Source organism: Triticum urartu, chromosome 2 (genome assembly GCF_003073215.2).
Source record: "Triticum urartu cultivar G1812 chromosome 2, Tu2.1, whole genome shotgun sequence".
Classification (NCBI taxonomy): Eukaryota; Viridiplantae; Streptophyta; class Magnoliopsida; order Poales; family Poaceae; genus Triticum; species Triticum urartu.
Genome location: NC_053023.1, coordinates 690,816,943 through 690,844,806, shown reverse-complemented (window position 1 = coordinate 690,844,806; position 27,864 = coordinate 690,816,943). Strand labels below are relative to the sequence as shown.

Genomic DNA, 27,864 nt, shown 5'->3' with positions numbered 1-27,864 from the left:
ATCGGGTTTTGTGTTGACTTCATTCTTGGCCTTAAGAAGATAGGTCTCCCTAAATCGCGGTATGAGGGGAGACTAACTGGAAAAGGCACTCTTGGAAGTGACTCAATAATATGCAGGGACGGATATTCTTGGTCTCAAGCACACTACACAGTTCTACAGAACTCTACCTTGGTGACCCTGTATGTCGATGAACACAAGAACAGTCTACACTCCAAACACCCGGAGCAGTGCGACGACTGGATTACATGTGAACACATCAGGACTTTCAGCAGTTGGTTGGAAACACATCTCAGAGGTGACAACACTGTTTTTGATGAGTTGTACTTGTTGTCCAGGGGACCATCCTTGACTGTATTGACTTACAAAGGATACGAGATAAATGGGAATACATTTTACACGATCGCCCAAGATCAAAAGAGCACCAACCAAAACAGCAGTGTCTGCTTTGATGCAGCAACCGAGAGCGGAAATGGCACATATTATGGTTACATAGTGGACATATGGGAACTTGACTACGGACATGATTTTAAGGTCCCTTTGTTTAAGTGCAAATGGGTCAATCTGTCAGGCGGCGGGGTACAGGTAGACCCACAGTACGGAATGACAACAGTGGATCTGAAAAATCTTGGGTACACTGACGAACCGTTCGTCCTAGCCAATGATGTGGCACAGGTTATCTATGTGAAGGACATGTCTACCAAACCGAGAAAAAGAAAAGATAAGGAAGCGAATACATCATACGATGAGCCAAAGCGCCACATAGTTCTTTCAGGAAAAATGGACATCCTAGGAGTGAACGGCAAGACAGACATGTCTGAAGATTATGAAAAGTTTCATGAAATTCCTCCCTTCAATGTCAAGGCTGACCCAAGCATCCTGATAAACGATGAAGATTATCCATGGTTACGGTGCAATAAGCAAATGACACAAGCGAAGAAAAAGTGAAGACTTTCTCCCGCAACTATTATGATGATACCATGCCAACTTTGTAACACACGAGTATGCTATGCCAACTTTTTCAGAGTTTATTTGAAAACTATGAATTTAGGTCGAATTTTCTCTATAGGTGCATCTATGTTGATTTTTTAGTAAAGTTAATCACAAATTTGTGATTCACACAAATTTCAAAGAATTCAAATTTTAACTATTCAAATTTGAAAATTTGGCTTCGACGCCCACGTCACTTGTGGGACGTGGATGTAGTGTCCAACACCGACGACCACATGTATCTGACACCCACGATACTTGCTATTTAGGGTTTCCTCTACCGCTCGGTGACCCTCGACGACCCTCTATTCTTTCTTCTCCTCCTTTTTTTCTTCTTCCTCTTCTTTTTTTATCCTTGAAGCGCTGTCGAGGCCACCCCAAACCCTAGAGAAGCAGCATCGAAGCCACCCCAAACCCTAGAGAAGCAGCGTCGAGGCCACTAATTAATATTAGTTCTACGTTTGCCACTAATATATCCATCTGTCATGTTTGAATAATAATTGCCATGTTGTAAATATTTGTAGAAACTATGGACACCGCCCGAGACGAAGTACAAGAAGAGTTGTTGGGGGGACATAATCGCACGAGGAAGTGATGCCGTCTGCTCGTTGTTTCTCAACGACACCGATGGTCTGGAAGCAGCTGGCTATGATTATGATGGCTCCGGTGACCTAATGCCGGTGCAAGAAGGAGACCGTGAGGACGGCTCCGGTGACCCAATGTCGGTGCAAGAAGGAGACCGTGATGACGTCTCCGGTGACCGAACCGAGTCCGGCCAGGTATACATATTAGTTAAGCTTCTGCTGACTAGCTAATTGATGCATTCATTGTTTTGGTATGTACACATATTAATTAAATCTTATGTCAATGATATGCAGAAAAATGATCTTTGGACTGAGCTGAAGTCAAATTTCATCCTGCCACAAGAGGATGATCCGGAGAAGCCAGTTAAAGAGCAATTAATCAAGTCTTTTGCTCTTAAGAGGATGGCAGAACTATTCAGGAGGTGGAAGAAAGAGCTGAATAAGTTTGTCAAAAATAAAGAGACACCAGAATTCAAGGGCAGATATGAGAAGATCAGAGATCACTGGCCCGCATTTGTGGCCCACAAGACATCGGAAAAGAGTAAGAATATGTCGGCGACAAACAAGCAAAATGCTGCGAAGAAGAAGCATCACCATCGCACGGGGTCAGGTGGCTACCTCGTAGCCCGGCCTAAGTGGGCCAAGACTGAGAATGATCTGGCTAATAAAGGGATCGAACCAGAGACAATTAACTGACCAAACCGTTGCCGGACTTGGTTCTTTAGGGCTGGCGGAACCTTGGACCCTATATCAGGGAAGTGCATTTAAACGAACGATCAAATGGACATACCAGTCAAGAAGCTTCAGCAGTATATTGAAGCAGTGCAGCAAGGGACGTTCGTTTCAGACAGAGAGAACGACGAGCTCACAATGGCCCTCGGGAATCCTGAGCACCCTGGACGGACACGAGGCACGCCAGGCTCCATTCCGTGGAAGGTTGGGTTTCCGGACGTAGGCGGTTACAAATGCCAGGAGAGGAGGAAAAAAGTGCAGCAGACCCAAATGCAAGCGCTGCAAGCAAGGGTACAAGCGATAGAGGAACGAGAAGCAAATCGCAGCAAACGAACTGCCGAAGCTTCCCCCGAAGCTACCCCGACATCTCAGCGGAGAAGCAGCATGGCTTCCACCGAGCTGCTTCAGCCGGAGCATGTCTTGACGGCTCCTGCCAGCTATCCCGTGGATGCTATCACGGAGTCTCAAAATTGCCACCTTATGACACAATGGATTAATATGAAGGTCAAGGCGGCTGTTGGCTCTGTTTTTCCTACTGAACCCGGCGCAACTTTTCACTGCCGTCCGATTCCAGAAGGATATGCTAGGGTGATGGTGGATGAAATAACGGAGGGATTTGAGGACCTCCAGCTTGACCACCCTACCGGTGAAGGGGAGACTCGGCTGGGTTCTGCTCTGAAGACTCCATGCCTATGGCGGAAGGAGCTCATCAACCTTCCGAACTGGACGCCTCCGCCTCCTCCGGCGAGTCAGGGCACTCCGCCTCCTCCACCGCCTCCTCCTCCGGCGAGTGACGATCAGGGCACTCGGCCGGCTCCTTCTCCGGCGCGTGGCGGCACTCTGCCTCCTTCTCCGCCTGCGCCGGCGCGCCCGAGCAGCCAGCCTCCTCCTTCTCCGCCTCATCAGCAAGGGCGGAAGAGACCTGCCGCCGCTCCGGCTACTCCGGCGCGTCGTAGTCCTTCTGCTCTACCTCGTAAGCAAGTAAAGAAGACAACCGCTCCGTCTGCTCTGCCGGCGTCTAGCAGTACAGCCAGAGGCGGGAGGACATACAGATTCGGTCCTTCTTTGAAGACTCCAGAGAAATTACCATACGAGAGGACCCCGGAGGAGAATGCCGAGATCGCGCGAGAAGAAGTGAGGAACTTCTTTGAAGGGGTGAAAGCAAAGAAACATCCACCTCCGGAGGAGAAGGTAGATCTGGTGAAAGCGAAGCGCACTCTGGCTGCCCTGACAAAACCACCCAAGTCTCCGCCGAAAGGAAACTATGAGCGCATTATTGGAAAGGAATTTGCCGAAGTGGAGCGGTCGGGAAGTACTGTCAGTGATCAAAGGCTGAAAGAACGACGAGCTGGGAAACAAATTGCACAGCTCGGTGAACAAGCGAAGCAATCGTGCCCCCCGCTCAAGGTGCCTAGCGACATCGTCGCTAATGATCCAAGGATGGTGCCCGGTTATAGCAATCTTGGAGATTACCTGCCCGACGATGTACATTATGATTTCATGGAGGTGCAGATACAAAGATACGAGTACGGGAAGCCTCTCGTCAAAGATGAAAGATCTCTATCAACGATGATGCGAAGATTGCATGATTGGTACTTGAAAATCTGTAGAGAGTCTGGGGGGAGGAGTACTTTGTATGTGAGAGTTAAAAAGGAGCATGACCTCATTGGAATTGATCTGTTGCCTGTTCCATTTGAGGAGTTCTTTCAGTTTTTCAATCAATTGGCCCTCGATAAAGCAACGGTCACCTGCTACTGTCTGTAAGTAGTACTACTTCTGTCATTAAGTCTCTCTATATAGCTCAGCTCTTTCATTGCATGTATTTATAATTATCCTCACTATATTATGCAGATTGAAGATCGTCGAATTGAAGAAACGACAAATCGGTGATATTGGGTTCATTAACACAAATATCATAGATGCAACTCAGGTTAAATTTCATGCCGCAGATACCGAGGCCAACTTGCTACGATCGTTGGTAATAAAATGGAAACAAAGATATAATACTCTTTTCTTACAACTTCAAGTGAGTGTTACTGTCTTGTGCGTATTCGGTTTCCCTTATATATTAGTCAATGTTATAGTAATGTAATTGATGAGTTATGCATGCGTGTGCAGTTTCCATTATATTCTCCTAGAGATTAAGCTTGAGCAGGGACTAGTAACCGTCTTAGACTCAAGACAAAAAGATCCCCAGGACTATGCGGACATCACTCAAATGCTCGAGAAGTAAGTTAAATTGATCATTATCCACCATATCAGCAACTTTGTTCATTTCCTCATATATCAAGTAATTGTTTTCTTTGTCTGGCAGAGTTTGGAAAAAATTCACCAAAAAAGCTCCGGGACTCCCGAAGAAGCTGCAATTTAGACACCCGAAAGTAAGTACTATAGTAGCATGTTCCGCGCATCTCCTATTGATTCAAGCGCTGGTTTCATCAATACCATTTGGCATTCTTGCTTATCAGTTTGATTGACCTCTAGTTCTTGTAAAGTGGTTGTGCCAGGAACAAGGGAATGATTTCTGTGGATACTACGTTTGCGAGTCCATCCGCCACACAACCTGTGAGCGGGGCTACTCTGACGAACAATATGAAGTGCGTAAATAACAACATTCACAATTTTATTTTATTACCATCATTTGTGTTGAGTTTCATTCATTCATATATATATATATGTATGTATTGACCCCCTTCTTCAAATTAGATGTTTCGGAAGCGGGATGAACTCCTAGCACCAGCTTGCATGCGAGCAATTCAGGAGGAATTGGCGGCATTCTTTCTTGACCACGTGATCGCTGAAGACGGAGAATACTATGTGGACCATGAGTCCGTATGTTAGGAGATTATATTTGTAAGAGATAATTATTGTATATATGTAGTCGGTAGTGTCAGATAGATATACGAGAACTTGTTATTCGACCAATCTCTCGGAGAAGGAGAGGTGGTCGATATCACTTCTCTCTGTATGCATATATGTTCATGACGATCTTCTGTTTCCTTCGTTTGCTTACTAGCTAGCTAGCGTGTCTAGTCCTCTCTATACGTATGTGTAGTACGTAGCGTCGACCAAGCACGGACATAAGAGACCAAAATTATAGTTAGCTAACACTATATGAAACACCTAAATTAACCCCCCAAAACCCCCAAACCCCCCTCCCCCCTTTCAAAAAAAACAAAAACCCCAGCCACAGAAATGCTGACGCGTGGATGCCTATTGGTCCCGGTTGGTGCCACCAACCGGGACCAAAGGCCCTCCTGCCTGGGCTCCGCGCACAGGCCACGTGGAGACCCATCTGTTCCGGTTCTGGATTGAACCGGGACTAAAGGGACAGGGCATTAGTACCGACCCTTTAGTCCCGGTTCAGGAACCGGGACAAAAGACCCTTACGAACCGGAACAACAGGCCCTTTTTCTACTAGTGGGAGTGCCCTATGACGTACGAATAATTCGGAGGAACGCTCATTTTTTTTCATTTTCACTGGTGACAAGGTGAGCAATTTATTTTAACTTTAGTGGCAGTTTCAATGAGAGACGAAGAATTCAAAAAAAAAATCAACGAAGAGTTTTTGCACTTATGAGGGGGGGTAGGTAATTTCAAGGCGGGAAAAAATCAAAGAAACAATTAATAAAGAGTTTTTTTTCATTTACGAGTGACATAGTGGATAATTTACTTAAACTTTATGGATAGCTTAGCATTAGGATATGTGGACGGATCAAAAAATCGGTGAAACACAATGTCCTTTACTATTAGGGGTATAAATATCCCAAATGATAACGCCCATACGTGTGGCATGTTTGCACTCCGTCCACACGCATTGATCCACGTTGATTCTGTTTTGCATGAATTCGAAAGAAATATGTCAGAATTTCAGTGTCACGTAGGCATAGCATGTTGTGTGGGTGTTAGAGCGCTCGTCCACACGACCCGCAGTGTGCGGTTGTTGATTACGCCATGTGGGCGAACCAGTTCCCGCCTACATAGTCATCACCTAGTCCGCCCGCGTGTGGGGTGAACTTCTCTTCGCCCACACGACACTCGTACATTGCTAGATGCAACTGCAGTTGTGCGTACGTGGCAACCAGATAAACACACATGGCAACTATGATTAACCATACATGACAACTATGGTTGGACCACACATGGCAACTGCAGTTGCGCGTACGTGGTAACCAGGTAAACACACATGACAACTATGATTAACCATACATAACAACTATGGTTGGACCACACGTGGCAACTAGGTAAACAACATGGCAACTATTGTTTGACCACATGTGGCAAATAGTTAATCACACACGACAACTACCATAAATTAGACATGTCAACTATATTTAACCAAAAAGAGAGAGTTGCCATGCTTTTACAACTACATTTGCCATCCCAGATAACTAAAGTTGCCATCCCGGGGCAACTAAAGCGTCATCTCGGGGGTAACTAACGTAGCTACGCCAGGACGTGTGGGCATATTTGCTTCGAGCCACATGCGCGGGGTGGGGATGAGTAGTACTTGTTGAACGTGTGGCACGAAGTAGCTGCACCCACACGAGTGGGGAGCTCTAATGTTCGCCCACACATGACCAGTGTGAACTGCCTTCTGCTTACGCCACACACGGTGTGTGGGCGAATGTTTAATATGGCACACGTGTGGTGAATATCGGGACCCATAGATATAGTTTGATTTGATTTAAGTATGGGTGGGAAAACACAAATAAAAGTTTGATTTAGCTGAGGTTTTAATAAGATTCAATTTGATTTGATTTGGATATAGGTAGAGAAGGGTAAGTAAAGTTTTGATTTTGATTTTGATTTTGGCAAGATTTGATTTGATTTGAGTATAGATAGGGGAAGACAAAGGAAATTTTTGATTTACTTGATGTTTTGATAAGATTTGATTTGATTTGACTATGGCTAGAGAAGACAAGGGAAGTTTTGATTTAGTGTTAAGATTTTGATTTGGTTAAGTTTTTTCTTTGGTGAAGTTAATGCAGGACATGTTTGGAAAGAGCGAGGACCACAGATGAATGTACAAACATCAAATCAAGCAGCGAATCAACCTGTGGTTGAGTTGGTTAGGTGGATAGTGGTATCTGCAACCCATCAGGGTTCAAATCCTGGTGCTCGCATTATTCCTGGATTTATTTCAGGATTTCCGGTGATGCGTTTTCAGTGGGAGGAGACGTTCCCGTCGATGACGAGGCGCCTACGGTGACTTTGTAAATCTCAAGATGATATGCCGGCTTAGTCTCTCGGAGGTGCTCATAGGGATAAGGTGTACGTGTGTGTGTTCATAGGGATGAGTGTATGCGCGTGTATATGAACGCTTGTGTTTGTACTGATGCTTAAAAAAAACATCAAATCAAGCATCACGACCATTGACTCGCTTCTTACGGTATAAAAAGATTGTTTTAAAAAAAATCGTTCCATTGCCCCGTCAATCGCCGGCGCGCACATGTTTCTTTTCAAGTTGCAGGCCCGTTCGCGCCGCCGCGTTTTATACTGTTTCCCGTCACATGGCCGCACCACCATCTTCCTTGCCTTGGTCCGCTCCCTGCCATTAGACACCCCTCCAGTAGCCTACCACTCTCCCAGCGCTGAGCAATGCATATGCATTGACCGGTTGACTGACCCTCTCCTCCCCCGCTCTCCGTCAGTCCCTCGCTCGTTGTCCCTGCGCCTGCAGCTCCTTCCACTGTTGCCGCGCGCGTGCCGTCCGTCCGCGAGGTACTTTTCCCGTGCTCCGTGGGCTTTCATGTGAGTGAGCGATGAGTGCGCGCGATCTTAATTTGACTGTGCCGTGAGCTAGATTAGTCGTTTTGTCAGATGCTTGGTGACGGCAGTGCTTTCCATTCGAATGGAATGGGACAGAGGATCTGGATCGTAGCGATTCCGGGGCTGTTCTTTTGGAAAGTTCAGTTCAGAATCAGATGGCCTGAATGTTAGCCTCAGAGATTTGCACATCTCATTTCCTCATTACTTTTGCGTTTGTTTGTTTGATTCTTTTGGTTTCTCTGGAGTAGGCGCGCACAAGGTACCACTAGAATCTCAGGTTCGTTTTAACCTTTTATACAACTACTACTAGTACTTTTTTCCGTGTCTTCCCTTTATCTGAAATTCTGAATATATATATATGCTCTCTCCAGTAGTGTCTTGAAAAGAAAGTGACGGCACCTTCTTCAGTAGCCCAGGAACAGTGACAGTAAATTGTGTTCATCAGCTGCATTCCTCAGTAATTAATTACTGCCGCGTGCAACAATCGCTGGCATCGTTTGAGTAATGCTTATATCACAATCTTGCCAGGTAACGACAGTCCAAAATGGAGAATCCTGGGAAGGACCACGAAGATGCGCTCAAGGATGTTGAATTCAGGGAGCAACATGGTCGTGTGGATCTCAACCGGCTTTTGGAAATAGCAAACACTGAGAGAGGCGCTTTTCAAATGCAGTCCTTTGTGAAGCAGTGGGAATACAAGAGGGCCAACACTGCCCGGCTCCTGAATGAAGAGCTCGCTCGTCTTTCTGAGCAGCGAAAGGAGATTGAGCAAAAGAAGCAACAAATGCTAGAGGAGGAACGTCACAATGCCCTGAAGTGTTCGAGCCAAGAGAGCAGTGACCTTTCTCATGACCAGGAGCTTGAAGATGATGCAGAGTATGACACTGTTTCCTACTGGAAATGGCGAGCGCTGCGGTCGGAGAAAGCGCACGAGGCAGACCTGCAAAGGGAGCGTTCCTTGGAGGAGAAGCTGGAGGAGTATATGAAGAAATTTCAGTCAGAAACACCGGTGGAAGAATTCTCTGCGGTATTAAAACGCGCCGATTATTTCTTGCACCTGATTCTCCAAAGTTCTCCCGTTGTAATTGCTCATCAGGTCTGCCTTTATGCATTTCGACACCTTTTACAGCTTCCTATATTTCTATGTACATTTAGGTGGCATTCTAGAGCATTCGCAAAAAAAATGGTGGCATTCCAGAGAAACAGCAAAGCCAAATGAGGGAGCGGTTACATGAAATTTGATGATATGGTAATAATAACAATTTCTTTCTTCTTTTCAGGATGCTGAGTTGCGGTACCGCTACATATTTAATCACTTTCCGACACTGGCAGATGAGGTGAATGCATTTGCCACTGATTTTTTCCACTCCACATTGTGTGCTGCTCCTTAATCTTGAACTTCAAGTTGTAATTTTTGGCTGACTCACAATTTGTTTTCAGGATGTTATTGGTAAAACAGACCATGAGATATTGTCAGGAGAGGGGATAGACGAGATGAATAAGGTCAAGAGAGAGGTTATGGCCAAGGGTATACCGACTAAAAGAGAGTTTGTATTTGATACTCCATTGTTTGGACCAAAGACCTTTGTGGTATACATCGAACCGGTCTTCAGCAAGTCTGGGGAAACAATTGGTGTGAATTATGTTGCAATGGACATCACAGACCAGGTAATTTGTTAAATTGAATTCTCTCATATACCTGTTTCTTTAATTTCCGTTGCTTCAAAATCTACAGAATACTAAGATTTATTATGGTCCCAGCTTTATTCTGAAACTGATTATGTGCTTCTTTGTTTCCCTTGTTTCCTTTACACAATTGTACACTTTTTTCTCCAGTGAAAATAGCGTCGTCATCCTTGTTGGTCTCCATTAATAAACTAGCATCGTCATCCTTGTTGGTCTCCATGAATAAAACAGTGTTGCCATCCTTGTTGGTCTTCATGATTTCAGCTTTGATAGTGCGCATGAAAAGCATTGTTCAGTGATCTTATAAACTACTAATTGAGTTTGAGGGTATTTTCCACAAGAGCCGAGATACTATTTTCATTTAAAAATAATTCCCCAAACTGATCGCATTTCATACACTGCATCTGCATGTTGTTCCACATTGAAATTACATCTTAATTCTACTCTTCTGAATTGTATCTACTTCAATGCGCTTTAGGTGAAAACAAGAGAGAAAATGACAGACATAAGGGTGAGGGAAGCTGTTCAAAAAGCCAAGGAAACAGAGCATAGCAGATCACTTAATATTATAGGTTTGCATGTTGTACATTTTACTCTAGTATTGATTTATTGCATTTAGGTTCAGAATGGTACACTGAGTACTCCCACTTATCTAACAATGCAGAGGAAACAACGCAAGCAGCACAAACGCTAGCCACAATGTCACATGAGATCAGATCTCCCCTTTCAGAAGTCCTTAGCATTGCCGAAATTCTCGCAACTACCAAACTGGATCAAGAACAACATCAGTTGCTGGAGGTTATGTTATCCGCTGGAAATGCTGTGTTACAGTTGATCGATGGCATCCTTGGTCTCTCCAAAGTAGAGTCAGGTATTTAAATCATACAATATTTAAGTGAAATCATTTTTCTGTTGATTAGTTAAATTGTTGGATTTCCTAGATACCTGCAACTGGCCTAGCGCATCACTAAGTTGACAATTGGTTGGTAATTAGTTCTGATTCAGTTCTTTTAATGCAAAGGCACAACAACACTGGTTGATGATTAGTAACAATGTTGACTAATTTTAATATGGTACGGGCCCTGGCCCATATATCTAATAGTTACGTGTAGCAAATAAGTCAAGAATGAGGTTTTCCAAGTGGAGATGAGTTTTAAGATTCGTTTCAGAAATATCTCAAAAGTCGGTCGTGCATTAGTATTTGCTCCTCTAATTGTTAGTGCATTAATTAGTATATGCGCCAAACATGCTTGATATCTGAAGTAGATTTTTTTCCTACCTTCATTATTTCAGGAGTTATGAAACTACAGCCTGCAATATTTAGACCAAGGGAAATAGTTAAACATGTACTCCAAACTGCATCGTCATTTATGAAGAAGGAATTGATACTTGAAGGGTGCATAGGTGATGATGTTCCATCAGAGGTACTGACAATTATCCATATTTTGTTGCATGCTTTTTTGTTTGTATTGATCAGGTCTACATTAATGTTTTTGCAACTTGAATCCAATTGCCTTAAGAAATTATATAAGTAACTGTTAGGAGAGATTGTTGGCAGTCCAGGGATTCAGCTGACTTACAAATGATATAGTTACCTAAGTTTTTTCAATGTCTCTATAGGTCATAGCTGATGCGCAAAAGATTCAGGAAATTCTGAGATACTTGATCAGGTGAGCTTCCATTTCATTTATTCCCAAGACATACTGGCCTTCTTAAGAGGTTTAATAAAGATAATGAACAGACATGCTTGGATATAGTACGAAACATATGTTTGATGATATTTTACATTTGAAACAGTTTCAGCAATGCGGTGAAGTTTACACATGAAGGGAAGGTTGGGATAAACCTTAATATTGTAGATAAGCAGCAACTGGAATGCAAAATAGAACATACAAGCCCAGTTAACACTGCAACAGAATATTATGCTGCCTGGCCAAGCCATAGTGGTAAAGATGCCTCGAGTTGCTCAAACCGTGAAGATGCTCATCAGAATGGCATTCCATCAAATGAAAATTGTACGGAGGAAACTGTTTGGCTTCGCTTCGATGTTTATGACACTGGAATGGGGATACCAGGTTTTTGCTGATACTTTTGATATACATCTGCATGATCATAGTTTGCATGTTTCACTTGACAGGGAAACATTTATGGTTTCTGGAATATGTTTCTGATTCATTTTTGCTGGTTCTTTTGGCTTATGATCATCTGCAGAGAAGTCATTACCTTTTCTGTTCAAGAGGTATATTCATGCCAATGGTGATCATACAACAAAATATGGTGGGACAGGGCTTGGCCTTGCTGTCTGCAAGCAGTTGGTATGTATTTGTTCAGTTTGAATCCTTGGACCTCAAGATAGCATTGAGATATTATTAAGGTGTTTCTGCCTTTGTATGTGTAAAAATTGTGTATCAGTTATCTGATTTTCACAATGATTCAGGTGGACTTGATGGGCGGTACTCTCACTGTGATTAGTAAAGAGAATGAAGGGTCAACATTTTCAGTCATGCTGCCTTGCACAATTCCTGCAAGAGAAGCGCAGTGATGCTCCTGACAATGGGCAAAACTCCTGTACCAGAACTTTCTGGGAGTACTACATTTTTTCTGACTGCTGAAATACCAGCTTTTGAAAAGGCAAAGATGTTTCAGGGCTGAAAGCATGAGTAGTAGTATAAGCTAAAGAATGCGATTTACAGTTTCCTTGTTTTGTTAGATCAGCCAGGGTGTTGATTTATTGCTTCATATCAGCAATTAGTACATGTATGTAATCAAGAATCAGGAAAACATACAAATAAATTGCAATTCCAAGATTTGTAGAAAAATAATAATGAGAAGGATGCCCAAACCTACAGATTTGTCATTAACACTTAGCACTACAGGTTGCCATTGGGTCATTCTGTCATGTAATGTGTATATACAAAAATGCAAATTTTAAAGGCTTACACAGAAGAGATATAAATGTGACATACAGATGTAAGATTTCTGAACCAGAGTAAAACAGTACTGCCTATCAGTCCATGATAAGGTGTCATCTTATTCTACTTCTAAGAAGACTTGTCGCGCCAAATGCGGGACACCTCGTCCAATACCTCCTTCAAAATCAGCGGGCAGCTAGCTACGAGATGCTTGAATCCGTCGGTTAACATGACCGGGCCAAGCATGTCCGGCGAGGCCATGAATCTGATGCAGGCTCCTCGCAGCTGCGAGCAGTGGTGTTGCTCTGCTAAAGCCAGGGTGGTTGACACTGTTTCCACATCAATTGCATCGCTCAGCTTCCTTTCACACAGCAGCCTTAGCCTGTCGACGCCGTACCGATCCGCGGCGACGAGCATGTGCTGCATAGCCGCAGCTTTCCCATCTTTGCAGTTATCAGGAAGGGTGTCTGTGTAGATGAAGTGAAGAAGCGCCTCGAATATCATAGGCTCCATGTCGTCTATCTTGATGCACTCTGTGGCATTTTCTCTGAGCGGGCCAAAGAGCTCTGCTCTGAAGACAGGGGAGCGGAAGGCCAAAACACACCTGTGAGCATGGAACAATTGGCCACACACAGTGAACGTCACATCGGCGCCTTCCCCGTCCTGCAGCATGTTCCCGAAATCCTGGTGCAGATTCGACGGCGGAACCACGATCGAATTGGTCTCGACGTCCTGGGTGCGGGACTCTTTGGTGACGGTGAGCAGGCACCTGATGGTGAGGCAGTCGTTCTCGAGGAACGGCGAGCCCTTGATCTTGGACTTCTCGATGAACTTGATGAAGCCCCAATTGTCACTCGCCGGAGAGAATGTGTGCTTCATGTAGGAGTTGGTTACCTGGGACAGCCGGCCGTCGTTCTCGATCAGGTTGAGGGTGAACCTGGCCCTGACGTCCTTTTCGCGGCTGAAGTAGTAGAGGAAGGCGGAGGCGTTGCCGAGGCAGTTGGCGGTGGAGCCGTCCGGGTAGAACCTGACGGCCCAGTCGAGGCCGCCGACGGTGAAGGTGCTGGAGCTGACGAAGCGGCCGACGCCCATGCCGTCGAGCAGCGAGTAGCCCGTGACCCGGAAGTCGTGGACGGCGGTGACCGAGTCCGTCACGCTCATCGACGACGTCTTGGGCAGGCAGTGGCCCGGCGCGACGGCGGGGAATTCGCGGTGATCACCCATGGAAGGAGGAGCAGGGGGCGACAGGCCGATGATTATCAGCGGAGGGGTTTCTGGAGGCTGGAGTCGACGAGGGCATTGCAGGGCCGCGCGGATCGGTCCCGATGGCCTCAGCGGCGCGCCCCGGCGGCGGATCGGCGGGCGTCGGGGGAGACGACCATCGGGGGACCGGTCGGGGGAGGATCCGGGGAGGTAGGGGCGGAAGTGAACCCCCCTCCCGCCTGACGGGAAGCTGGGCCTCGGATCGCCCCCTGCGCGCGCCGGAGCGGGGGGAATCGGGGTCGCGGCGGCCGGCGGTGGCGGAGACGGCGGAGCAGAGGAAAACCCCGGAAACCGAACGGAAATTGCCTGCCCCAGTCCAGTCCAAACCCCTGCCACCTCGGTTTTATTCCGCCCGTGCCCTTTTAAAGCCCGGGAGCCCTAATGGGCCGAGGGCCCGCGCAGCCTTGGCGACGAGGGAACGCCGCTGGTGGTGCGCTCCTAGCGCACAGCGGAGGCGGCGTGGAGGCTCGTGATTTGCTTTCGGTCTCTGCGGTGCGCCCCGGATGGACTTGTTCTTCTCGAGGGGGGATTTTATAGCGTGGAGGGAGGAGGCTGCGGCCAAGGGGCCTCACGTGCCTATCTCGTGGGATAATGCATCGTCTAGAGTATCTTTCCACAGGAGGGTGCCCATTAATTGTGTCTCTAGATAGAAACACAATTAATGCATGCTACACAATTCTAATGGCCTGCGTCTTTAGAAGATAGGTCTCGATTAATGTATGCATGATTAATTATTTTTTTAGATAGGATATGTCTTTCCCCGCAGAAAAAGATAGGATGAGATAGGATGTACTCAGTGACGTCTATATTAGTTTGAGGATGGGCAATAATTGTTTTCTAGAACAAAATATAAATTATATTATCCGCAAAAAAATCGGATTTTTTGGGGGGAAGTTCTGGATTTGATGTTAATAAGGGTCATATCTTTTTGAAGGGTAATAAGGGCCATATCTGTGGTACGGTAACTCTATCAACACCTTTTAGACCATCCATCACATATATCTTGGCAAGTAATTAATGAGAAAAAAAGGCATGTGGTAACATAGTATGTTACTCATACTATGGGTACGTAACATCACGTGTACCAAGACAAGATGAGTCTACAACCTAACAAATAAAGTGTTGCATGCCACCATACATATGTTACTTCTCACTATAATGATAGTAACACTATAATGTTACTAGTCTAAATTACTCCCCACTATGAGTAGTCTTCGAAAGTTGCGGCCACGGGGCCTAGGTGCCCATCTCATGCATTGTATCATACTCTTGTATCCAAGAGACATCCTATTTAATGTGCTTTTAAGATAAATTATGAAATAACTTGCATTTGATGTCAATAGAGCAATCTCTAAAACTAGTACAGTAACTCTTTGTTTTCTCATTAAATAGGATGCCAAATCAGAATTTTACTTTGACAACATCATTTTCTTCTTCAATAGGGCACACACGTGGATGTTCATGGTTCGTTTTCTCTCTTGGCGTGCCAAAATTACATTGCAAGAGTGGCGACTTGTTCTCAAGGCGATTGTTGGGATGGGGGCATCGAATCTTCTAGGAAGCTGCATCCGCGGGCCGTGAAGTCTATCATGTAGGTTAATGCATCATATCTCGAGTTCTATCTAGAAACATAATTAATGCATACAACACGACTTCAATGACGTGTATCTTAGTCAGATAACTCTCATGCATACACATTTAGTTTATTGTCTAGATAGGATGTCTTCTGCAAAAAAGTTATCTTGATGTGTATCCACTAGTGCAGAATCCTGCTATGAAGACACGCCTATCACACACCCTTGGTGACGATGCAATACACTAGGGGTGGCTTTTCGGAGGGGAGCCTAACAATAGGCCTACCACGGGGCACATACGACCCAAATGGAGCCCAATCACAGGAGGGAGCCCGGAGGCCCGGATAGGGCTCGGGAATCATCTTCGTGAGCAAGCCAAGTTGACGGTGGCGCAAAATCAGGGGAACCCCCATGTAAACCCTAGCCCATGTCGTCTATATACTGCGAGGCTAGGGATAGTCTTTCCCATCTACAGCCGTAGTCTATACTCTAGGTCATAAACACCATCTCCATTGTGAATCCTCATACGAGGAACTCCATCATGAATATAGATGAGAAGCAGGACGTAGGGTATTACCATTCCCAGAGAGCCTGAACCTGGGTAACCGCCTTGTGTGAACTCCTTTTGGCACTTTCGACCATGTTTCCAACCGTACCAAGGGTACTGATGGTTCTACGTACTGTTAGTTGGCGCGCCAGGAAGGGGCTGCGCTGGCTGAAGATCGAGTCCAGATCAGATCTCCCATCGCTTCTGGAGGCCACCTGCTGGGAGAGAGCCTCACTTTCAGCTCCTTCACCTTCACCGTGGATAGGGGGTTTGGGTCGACGTCAATTTGCCCCGCCCCCACTCTCGCACCACCTTATCCGTGTCGCTAGCGCTCGTCATCAACCGCTACAATGACCTACGTTTGTGCATTCCTCCACCCCCAACAAGTCGCATATGCTGCCTCATTGGAATCTAACTTGTCTACACTGGCAACCTGCAATTCGGAGGACATAGACCTCAAGTCAAGGGACTTGATTTTGAGATGGGACCACTCCTTCAACTTCACAAACTACCACCAGCCTGCCCCGACGTCACTATGTCTACCACACAACTTGTTCTTGTAGATTCGTGTTAGGCCTCCAAGCGTAGAGTTTTGTAGTACAGTAGTAAATTCCCTCAAGTGGATGACCTAAGGTTTATCAATCGGTGGGAGGTGTAGGATGAAGTTGGTCTCTCTCAAACAACCCTACAACCAAATAATAAAAAAACTCTTGTATCCCCAACACACCAAATACAATGGTAAATTGTATAGGTGATGACATAAGGTTTATCAATCGGTGGGAGGTGTAGGATGAAGTTGGTCTCTCTCAAACAACCCTACAACCAAATAATAAAAAAACTCTTGTATCCCCAACACACCAAATACAATGGTAAATTGTATAGGTGATGACATAAGGTTTATCAATCGGTGGGAGGTGTAGGATGAAGTTGGTCTCTCTCAAACAACCCTACAACCAAATAATAAAAAAACTCTTGTATCCCCAACACACCAAATACAATGGTAAATTGTATAGGTGCACTAGTTCGGCGAAGAGATGGTGATACAAGTGTAATATGGATAGTAGATATTGATTTTTGTAATAGTAATAATAAAAAACAGCAAGGTAGCAAGTAACAAAAGTGAGCGCAGACGGTATTGCAATGCTTGAAAACAAGGCCCAGGGTCCATACTTTCGCTAGTGCAATCTCTCAACAATGCTAATCTAATTGTACCATATAACCATCCCTCAACGTGTGATGAAGAATCACTCCAACGTTCTTATCTAGTGGAGAACATAAGAAGGAATTGTTTGTAGGGTACGAAACCACCTCAAAGCTATTCTTTCTGATCAATCTATCCTAGAGTTCATACTAAAATAACATCAAGCTATTCTTTTCGATTGATCTAACCAAGAGTTCGTACCAAAATAACACCATATGATACACATCAACCAACTCTAATGTCACCTAAATACTCCAATGTCACCGCGAGTATCGGTGAGTTGATTATACAATTTCAGATTCATAATAATCAATCCAACACAAACACTACTAGAGAAAAGCTTACCAGTAGCGCTGGTTTTTGTGCTACCAGTAGCGCGGGCACCAGCGCTACTGCTACGGCGCTACAACTATTTTGTAGCAGTAGCGCGTTTTTAGGCCAGCGCTACTGGTAAGTTCAAGTACTAGTAGCGCGTTTTTAGGCCAGCACTACTGCTAACATTTATGTTTTTTTTAGCATTTTGGCGATGTACATGTTTAAACAGATATATCTTTTATACAATAACAACTCATCATGAACTAGTCTGTTTAAATAGCATATTCATTACCACTTGTCATCACCACCAAACAATGTTCGTCAATGAGACATCATATAAGAAGTTGGTCACTAGTCATAATCATAACTCCTCCTCATCATCATCAACTCTAACACATTGTACCACATAATAACACATTCTAGCTATGACCTACTCCTCTCATAGGACCTACTCTACCCTCTCTTAGGTAAAATATCATAAAACAAGATAGGCATTGACTCTCCATTAAGGAAAATTGACTCTCCATAATAAATAACGGAGATCATCCTGTCTCCAAGTCTTGGCCTACGCACAATGTTGCTTCCAAGTAGCTCTCTACGATGGTTCAATCATTTTTTTTGAAATCATTTATTATCATGGCTTCCTCCTTTATAGAAATCCGGTATGGACAGGAGTGATGTGGATACTGCGGCTGACCTGGCCGTGGTGGCCGTAAGCTCATAACATTAACGCGACCTCTCGGCAACATCAGATGAGGCACACAATCCATCGGGATTTTCTGTTCAAAAACATAGTAATAACTTTGTAGTTAGCAATGTAGTTTAGTTTTAGAAGAATTTATGCAAAAGATGAACGAATGTCGTAATAGTAGAAAATCTTACCATGATATCTCCATTGATGTTACCGTAGTTCAACACGTGCACTAGTGGCATGTATTGACCATAATGTGGAGGAGTTTGATAATAGCTATTGTAATTCTCAAGATTAGTAAAAAATGTGATAAGACCATCTTGCTCCTTATAAGTTAATTGTGCTTCATCATTGTAGTAGTAGGTTCTGTCTACCATTTTCCATACATTTTTTGAAGAATGAAAATAAGCTGTCAATGGAAATAAGCTATCAAATATTTTGAAATAAACAATATAAATTACTTAGTAAATATGTTTAAGAAACTCACACAGCGGTAGAACTGGAAGCGTGTCAACAAGGACCCAAATGGTCATATCATTTTCGTCGATGTCAGGATCACCAAGATCGAAGGTGAGAAGCATACCCTCATGAAAATCATACGCCTTGCAAAGGGCTTCCCAATTCAGGCAACCAAAATTGGATGAGTTCACATAATTGTATAGATTTACAGCAAAATCATAACCATGATGGGTCCTTAGTTGAATTATCTTTGTCTCCATTCTTTCATGATCTTCAAAACCCATCTTCTCCAAGACATAGCGTCTTTCATGGCATGGGATAAGCTAGTCGAATTGTAAAAGACGGAAATTACACGTTGAAGAAGCAGAGAAGTCATGCAAAAAATAACAAAAAACACTTGTCGGTCTCTTGGAGCTTGATGCTGAAGCGCTGACCTTCTACCAGGTGAGGCCTGTCACACAGACCGTGCTCATCTTTGCAGTACTCGCACATAGCGAATTCCCTTTCGTCGTCAGACATTTCCTAATAGGTAATTAATAAACACTTAGCAAATTTTTCCATGACCTTTGCTAAAAACAGGACATATCGAGCACCTGAAATTTGCCAGAACATAAACGAATTGACATTTCTGGCAAAACATAGGCCACTCCTGGTTCAACAATTGCATATTCAAAATGTGACATCTCCACTGCAAATTTGCATATAACAGAAAAAATTGCTTTAACTAAAAAATAACAACAATTGCTTTAACTAAAAAATACCTAGAATTCTGTTAACTACACCTAAAACAACTAAAACACCTAAAATTCTGTTAACTACACCTAAAACAACTAAAACACCTAAAACTCTTTTAAATACACTTAAAACACCTAAATTCTATTAACTACACCTAATTAAAAACCTAGCTAAATTTCTGTCCTAACTTTAAAACCTAGCTAAATTTAAAAACCTAGGGTTCATACGAATTAACTAGGGTTCATACCTAATCTGTCCTAGCAAGGGTTCGATCATAACCTACATTATTCTAATAACCTACATTTTTTCAACTACATAGGATTCAAAATAACTACTCTAATAACTATAACTAGGGAGGGGGGGAGGAGGAGGAAGGAGGAAGGAGGGAGGAGTACCTCTCGGTGGAGGAGGGCCGGCGCGGGGACCGGGGCGGCTGGCGAAGGAGGAGGCCAATGCGAGAGAGCTGGGCGGCCGACGGGAGGAGGGCCGGCGTGGGCGAGGGCGACCGACGCAAGGAGGAGGGCCGGCGCGGGGGACGGCAGTGTGCGGGGGTTGACAGTGGTGCGGGGGATCGAGGGAGGAGTGTGGGAGTGTGAGTGAGAGTGATGAGGCCGGGCCGGGGGCACGGGGGGAGGTAGTGGGCTTAACAGCAGCGCGGGCAATGGGCCAGCGCTACTGCTAAGCCCACTAGCTGTAGCGCTGGTTGGGCGACAATCGCTGCTAACATTTATTGATCAGATATTATGGTGTGTTACACTTAGCAGTAGCGTTGGTTTAGATAAAAAGCGCTGCTGCTAAATGATACCAATAGCGCTCTTTCTAGCGAGTGCTACTACTAACTACTAGTAGCGTGGGGTCATAAACAAACGCTACTGGTAAATTTCTATCTATAGGCGTGTAACGCCCACAATGCGGCTATATCTCCCACGTGTCGGGGCACGACTTAGAGGCATAGCCGCATGGTAGGCTTGTCGCAAGAGGGGTAATCTTCACACATCCCATGTACTGAATAAGAAAGGGATAAAGAGTTGGCTTACAATCGCCACTTCAAACAAATACAAGTTAAATATACATCATCCAGAATACAATCAAGGTCCGACTACGGAACCAAAGTAAAAGAAGACAACCCCAAATGCTAGATCCCCGATCGTCTCAACTGGGCTCCACTACTGATCAATAGGAAATGAAACAAAACAACGAACAAGATCTTCATTGAGCTCCCACTTGAGCTCAGTTGCGTCATCTGCACTGGTATCATCGGCACCTGCAACTGTTTGGAAGTATCTGTGAGCCACGAGGACTCAGCAATCTCACACCCACGAGATCAAGACTATTTAAGCTTATGGGTAGGAAAGGGTAGTGAGGTGGAGCTGCAGCAAGCACTAAGCATATATGGTGGCTAACATACGCAAATAAGAGCGAGAAGAGAAGCAATGCAACGGTCGTGAACTAGAAGTGATCCTGAAACTACTTACGTTCAAGCATAACACAAGAACCGTGTTCACTTCCCGGACTCCACCGGAAAGAGACCATCACGGCTACACACGCGGTTGATTCATTTTAATTAAGTTTAGTGTCAGGTTTTCTACAACCGGATATTAACAAATTCCCATCTGCCCATAACCGCGGGCACGACTTTCAAAAGTTCAAAACCCTGCAGGGGTGTCCCAACTTAGCCCATCACAAGCTCTCACGGTCAACGAAGGATATTCCTTCTCCCAGGAAGATCCGATCAGACTCGGAATCCTGGTTACAAGACATTTTGACAATGGTAAAACAAGACCAGCAAGACCGGCCGATGCGCCGACATCCTAATAGGGGCTGCACATATCTCGTTCTCAGGGCAACATCGGATGAGCACTCCGTACAACTAAAACTAGCCCTCAAGTTTTCCCGAGGTGGCCCCGCAGGCAGCTCGGTTCGGACCAACACTTAGAGAAGCACTGGCCGGGGGGCTTAAAATAAAGATGACCCTCGGGTAGGCCGACCCAAGGGAAGGGTAATAGGTTGTTAGGAAAATGTAAAACCAAGGTTGGTCCTTGCTGGAGGAGTTTTATTCAAAGCGAACTGTCAAGGGGTATCCATAACACCCAACCGCGTAAGGAACGCAAAATCAAGGAACATAACACCGGTATGACGGAAACTAGGGCGGCAAGAGTGGAACAAAACACCAGGCATAAGGGCAAGCCTTCCACCCTTTACCAAGTATACAGATGCATTAATTTAATAAGAGATAATAATGATATCCCAACAATATCCATGTTCCAACATGGAACAAACTCCATCTTCACCTGCAACTAGCAACGCTATAAGAGGGGCTGAGTAAAGCGGTAACATAGCCAAACAACAGTTTGCTAGGAAAGGTGGGTTAGAGGCTTGACATGGCAATATGGGAGGCATGACATAGCAAGTGGTAGGTATCGCGGCATAGCAATAGAGCGAGCAACTAGCAAGCAAAGATAGAAGTGATTTCGAGGGTATGGTCATCTTACTTGACATCCCGCAAGGAAGAAGAACGAGTCCATGAAGAAGACAAACAGACGTAGTCGAACGGATCCTCACAAATGCGACGTTATCGGAACTAACCCGAAGAAGCAACACCGGAAAGAAGCAAACAACATAGTAAATAACCATCACATAAACATGGCATGATGCACAACCAAGTACGATGCATGTCCGGTTTAATGAAACATGGCATGGCAAAATGCACAAAACAATCCTACAAATTAAGTGGAGCTCAATATGCAACGAGTTGCATGTTGAAGAAACACCACAACAATTATTTAGTTCTCTCCCATTTATGTACTCAACAATATTAAATGTTGATTAACATGACAAGAGGTGAAGCAAATGAAAACTACCTATCTAGGCAAGTTTAAATGAGGCCGGAACAACAAACAACAAGTCCGGCTAAATCGTCATGAGCATATATTAGATTTGGTACTGTTCTTCCCTAGACCATATTTTAGAGTTGTTAAGCATGCAAAGTAATGCCACCATGTTAAACTAGGCATTTTTCTACCCCATTTACATATAAAGATTATTTAAATCCGAGCTACGTTTAATTAGTTATGAATTAAAGCATTTTAACATGGCAATTAAGCAAATACATGCAAACAGTAGTTTAAACATTTTAAACATGGATGGAATTTGGAAATTATGAAACTAGATGAAATTCTAGTCATGTTTCATATATAAATCATTTTAATATGATGCACCGTTGATGAGTTATTAAATGCATGAACTCTAGGGTCTTTTCTGCAATTCTGCCAATTCCCTGGAAATTAGAAATTCATAGAATAGGAAAAAAAGAAGAACTGGGCCGAATCTGGACATATCTGGGCTAACAGAGAGGAGGGTTGGGGCTCACATAGCTGGGCCATGCCCAGTTCGGTGGGAGGAGGCCGGGCAGGCGGGCTGGGTGAGGAGGCCCGCTCGGCCTTGCGATCTGGCATGGGAGGCCGAGCGAGGCTGGGTCAACGGGCGCCGGGGTCAACAGCGACTGCAGCACTGCGCTCTGCTCCTCTTGCGCAGCGTAGGGGAAGAAGCGGATGCAACACGGACTTGGCGCGATGCAGGGCTTGGCAAGGACGCCGGCAGCGGCGGAGCTAGTGCGAGGGGAGGCGATGGAGCTTGCCGGGGTGGTTGCCGGTCTCCTGCGGCGCGCGGGGAAGACGACGCACGCGACGGAACAGAGAGGGCGCGAGCGAGGCTCTCGTCGAGGTTGCAGAGGTCCATGGTGTGGCTCCCGGCGACGTGGACGAGGCGAGAACGAGCGGATCCGGGCGCGGGGAGCTCATTCCTGACGCAGAGAGGGAGATCCGGTCAGAGAGCTTGAACGGCAGCGGCGGGGTTCCTGCGGGCGAAGCAGAGTACGGCGTGGAGCTCGTTCCCGAGCAGAGGACGACGGCGGACTTGGCGCAAGCTCCCGGCGACGACGATGAGCGAGGCAAGGCGGGCGCGGCGGGACTGACGACCGACTCCACAGCCGCGGTTCCAGGGAGGCATGGCTCTGGCGGGCAGGGGCCGGAGACGAGGTATGGAAGGACGGCTTCCATGGCCTCCTCATGTTCCTGTAGAAAGAGAGACAAGGGAGAGATTTGAGATGGGAGGGAGCAACGAGATGAACAGGGAGAAAAAGAGGGGTGGAGCGGGGACGCGGGGTCCTGTTGGTGCGGCGGCTTGCTGCGATGGTGGATCGGGCAGAGCGAATCGGGGAGGAGCAGTGGGGAGCGTTGGTTGGTGGGTGGAGGAAAACGAGGAGAAGGGATCCCGAGGTGGATCGAGACCGGGTGGCGGCGGCGACGGGGACAACCTTCCTAGAAATTAGGGTTTGTCCAAAATAGGCATAGGTTAATCTATATATATATATATATAGCAAAAATGCTAAGTTTAGGGGCATTTGGTCCCTCCGATCTTAATCGGACGGTCTCGGATAAATAGGCTAGGGAGATCAAATAATAAAACAGAGATGTTTTCGGGATGTTTGGGGATGATCCGGATCCAACGGTGACGACTGTCCGGGTCGGGTCCGGGGAAGTTTCGGATGCGCACGTGAGGGGTCGGTTGGAGATTGTGGGCTGTGCAGAAGGCCTTGGGCTGAGAGGAGAGAAAAGAGAGAGAGACCCGGCGACTGTTTCCGGAGACCGAAAACGTCCGACGTTAGACCGGCTATATGAAGGAAATATGCCCTAGAGGCAATAATAAAGTTATTATTTATTTCCTTATATCATGATAAATGTTTATTATTCATGCTAGAATTATATTAACCGGAAACATAATACATGTGTGAATACATAGACAAATAGAGTGCCACTAGTATGCCTCTACTTGACTAGCTCGTTGATCAAAGATGGTTATGTTTCCTAACCATAGACATGAGTTGTCATTTGATTAACGAGATCACATCATTAGGAGAATGATGTGATTGACTTGACCCATTCCGTTAGCATAGCACTTGATCGTTTAGTTTGTTGATATTGCTTTCTTCATGACTTATACATGTTCCTATGACTATGAGATTATGCAACTCCCATTTACCGGAGGAACACTTTGTGTGCTACCAAACGTCACAACGTAACTAGGTGATTATAAAGATGCTCTACAGGTGTCTCCGAAGGTACTTGTTGGGTTGGCGTATTTCGAGATTAGGATTTGTCACTCCGATTGTCGGAGGGGTATCTTTGGGCCCTCTCGGTAATGCACATCACTTAAGCCTTGCAAGCATTGCAACTAATGAGTTAGTTGCGGGATGATGTATTACGGAACGAGTAAAGAGACTTGCCGGTAACGAGATTGAACTAGGTATTGAGATACCGACGATCGAATCTCGGGCAAGTAACATACCGATGACAAAGGGAACAACGTATGTTGTTATGCGGTCTGACCGATAAAGATCTTCGTAGAATATGTGGGAACCAATAGAGCATCCAGGTTCCGCTATTGGTTATTGACCGGAGACGTGTCCCGGTCATGTCTACATAGTTCTCGAACCCGTAGGGTCCGCACGCTTAATGTTCAATGACAGTTATATTATGAGTTTATTTGTTTTGATCTACCGAAGGAGTTCGGAGTCTCGGATGAGATCGGGGACATGACGAGGAGTCTCGAAATGGTCGAGACGTAAAGATCGATATATTGGACGACTATATTCAAACATCGGAAAGGTTCCGAGTGATTCGGGTATTTTCGGGAGTACTGGGGAGTTACGGGAATTCGTATTGGGCCTTAATGGGCCATACGGGAAAGGAGAGAAAGGCCTCAAAGGGTGGCCGCACCCCTCCCCATGGGCTGATCCGAATTGGACAAGGGAGGGGGGGCGCCCCCTTCCTTCCTTCTCCTTTTCCCTTCCCTTTCCTTCTCTCCTACTCCTACTACTTGGAAGGGATCCTAGTTCTACTAGGAAAGGGGGAATCCTACTCTCGGTGGGAGTAGGACTCCCCTAGGGCGTGCCATAGAGAGGGCCGGACCCTCCCCTCCTCCACTCCTTTATATACGTGGCCAGGGGACACTCCATAAACACAACAATTGATCTCTTGATCTCTTAGCCGTGTGTGGTGCCCCCCTCCACCATAATCCACCTCGATCATATCGTAGCGGTGCTTAGGCGAAGCCCTGTATCGGTAGAACATCATCATCGTGACCATGCCATCGTGCTGACGAAACTCTCCCTCAACACTTGGCTGGATCGGAGTTCGAGGGATGTCATCGAGTTGAACGTGTGCAGAACTCGGAGGTGCCATGCGTTTGGTACTTGATCGGTCGGATCGTGAAGACGTACAACTACATCAACCACGTTGTGCTAACGCTTCCACTTTCGGTCTACGAGGGTACGTGGACAACACTCTCCCCTCTCGTTGCTATGTGTCACCATGATCTTGTTGGGGAACGTAGCAGAAATTGAAAATTTTCTACGCAACACCAAGATCTATCTATGGAGAAACCAGCAACGAGGGGAAGGAGAGTGCATCTACATACCCTTGTAGATCGCTAAGCAGAAGCGTTCAAGAGAGCGGGGTTGAAGGAGTCGTACTCGTCGTGATCCAAATCACCGGAGATCCTAGTGCCGAACGGACGGCACCTCCGCGTTCAACACACGTACAGCCCGGTGACGTCTCCCATGCCTTGATCCAGCAAGGAGAGAGGGAGAGGTTGAGGAAGACTCCATTCAGCAGCAGCACAACGGCGTGGTGGTGGTGGAGGAGCGTGGTACTCCAGCAGGGCTTCGCCAAGCACCGCAAGAGACGAGGAGGGAGAGGGGTAGGGCTGTGCCAAGAAGGAGAGGAACTCGTGTGTCTTGGGCAGCCCAAACCTCAAGTATATATAGGGGGAGGGGAGGGGCTGCGCCCCACCTAGGGTTCCCTCCCTAGGGGTGGCGGCAGCCCCCAGATCCCATCTGGGTGGCGGCCAGGTGGAAGGGAGAGGGAGGCGCACCAGGCATGGGCCCTAAGGCCCATCTGCCCTTAGGGTTTGCTCCCCTCCTCCCCTTAGGCGCCTTGGGCCCTTGGGGGGGGGGGGGGGGGCGCACCAGCCCACCTGGGGCTGGTCCCCTCCCACACTTGGCCCATGCAGCCCTCCGGGGCTTGTGGCCCCACTTGGTGGACCCCCGGGACCCTCCCGGTGGTCCCGGTACGTTACCGATAAAACCCGAAACTTTTCCGGTGACCAAAACAGGACTTCCCATATATAAATATTTACCTCCGGACCATTCCGGAACTCCTCGTGACGTCCGGGATCTCATCCGGGACTCCGAACAACATTCGGTAACCACATACAAACTTCCTTTATAACCCTAGCGTCATCGAACCTTAAGTGTGTAGACCCTACGGGTTTGGGAACCATGCAGACATGACTGAGACGTTCTTCGGTCAATAACCAACAGCGGGATCTGGATACCCATGTTGGTTCCCACATGTTCCACGATGATCTCATCGAATGAACCACGATGTCGAGGATTCGATCAATCCCGTATACAATTCCCTTTATCTAGTGGTACGATACTTGCCCGAGATTCAATCGTCGGTATCCCGATACCTTGTTCAATCTCGTTACCGGCAAGTCTCTTTACTCGTTCCGTAACACATCATCCCATGATCAACTCCTTGGTCACATTGTGCACATTATGATGATGTCCTACCGAGTGGGCCCAGAGATAACCTCTCCGTTTCACGGAGTGACAAATCCCAGTCTCGATTCGTGCCAACCCAACAGACACTTTCGGAGATACCTGTAGTGTACCTTTATAGCCACCCAGTTACGTTGTGACGTTTGGCACACCCAAAGTATTCCTACGGTATCCGGGAGTTGCACAATCTCATGGTCTAAGGAAATGATACTTGACATTTAGAAAAGCTTTAGCATACGAACTACACGATCTTTGTGCTAGGCTTAGGATTGGGTCTTGTCCATCACATCATTCTCCTAATGATGTGATCCCGTTATCAACGACATCCAATGTCCATGGTCAGGAAACCGCAACCATCTATTGATCAACGAGCTAGTCAACTAGAGGCTTACTAGGGACATGGTGTTGTCTATGTATCCACACATGTATCTGAGTTTCCTATCAATACAATTCTAGTATGGATAATAAACAATTATCATGAACAAGGAAATATAATAATAACCAATTTATTATTGCCTCTAGGGCATATTTCCAACAGTCTCCCACTTGCACTAGAGTCAATAATCCAGTTCGCATCGATATGTGATTAACACTCAAGGTCACATCCCCATGTGACCAACACCCAAAGAGTTCTGGGTTTGATCATGTTATGCTTGTGAGAGAGGTTTCAGTCAACGGGTCTGCAACATTCAGATCCGTATGTACTTCGAAAATTTCTATGCCATCTTGTAGATGCAACTACTACGCTACATTTGGAGCCATTTCAAATAACTGTTCTACTT

The 27,864-nt window shown here is 45.8% G+C and overlaps 2 protein-coding genes across 2 annotated transcripts; one reads left to right on the top strand and one right to left on the bottom strand.

Moving 5' to 3' along the window:
* Positions 1-7,846: 7,846 nt before the first annotated feature.
* LOC125539779 (probable histidine kinase 1) lies at positions 7,847-12,622 on the top strand. The gene is made up of 11 exons (XM_048703292.1): positions 7,847-8,027; positions 8,604-9,171; positions 9,356-9,412; positions 9,516-9,743; positions 10,240-10,333; positions 10,426-10,632; positions 11,055-11,185; positions 11,382-11,431; positions 11,559-11,836; positions 11,973-12,076; positions 12,199-12,622. The coding sequence occupies exons 2-11, from the start codon at positions 8,620-8,622 to the stop codon at positions 12,301-12,303; spliced, it is 1,806 nt and encodes a 601-aa protein (XP_048559249.1). The 5' UTR covers positions 7,847-8,027; positions 8,604-8,619; the 3' UTR covers positions 12,304-12,622.
* On the bottom strand, positions 12,594-14,434 carry LOC125539780 (BTB/POZ and MATH domain-containing protein 2-like). Its single transcript, XM_048703294.1, has one exon. The coding sequence runs from the start codon at positions 13,895-13,897 to the stop codon at positions 12,803-12,805; it is 1,095 nt and encodes a 364-aa protein (XP_048559251.1). The 5' UTR covers positions 13,898-14,434; the 3' UTR covers positions 12,594-12,802.
* Between the last annotated feature and the right edge of the window lie 13,430 nt (positions 14,435-27,864).

What these genes read in the sequence shown, in the direction of transcription:
- LOC125539779 (XM_048703292.1), top strand. Translation starts at nt 8,620, where the DNA reads ATGGAGAATCCTGGGAAGGACCACGAAGATGCGCTCAAGGATGTTGAA. An exon ending in TTCCGACACTGGCAGATGAG is followed by an intron (nt 9,413 to 9,515) that starts GTGAATGCATTT and finishes ATTTGTTTTCAG; the next exon opens with GATGTTATTGGTAAAACAGA. An exon ending in CAGATCACTTAATATTATAG is followed by an intron (nt 10,334 to 10,425) that starts GTTTGCATGTTG and finishes CTAACAATGCAG; the next exon opens with AGGAAACAACGCAAGCAGCA.
- LOC125539780 (XM_048703294.1), bottom strand. Translation starts at nt 13,897, where the DNA reads ATGGGTGATCACCGCGAATTCCCCGCCGTCGCGCCGGGCCACTGCCTG.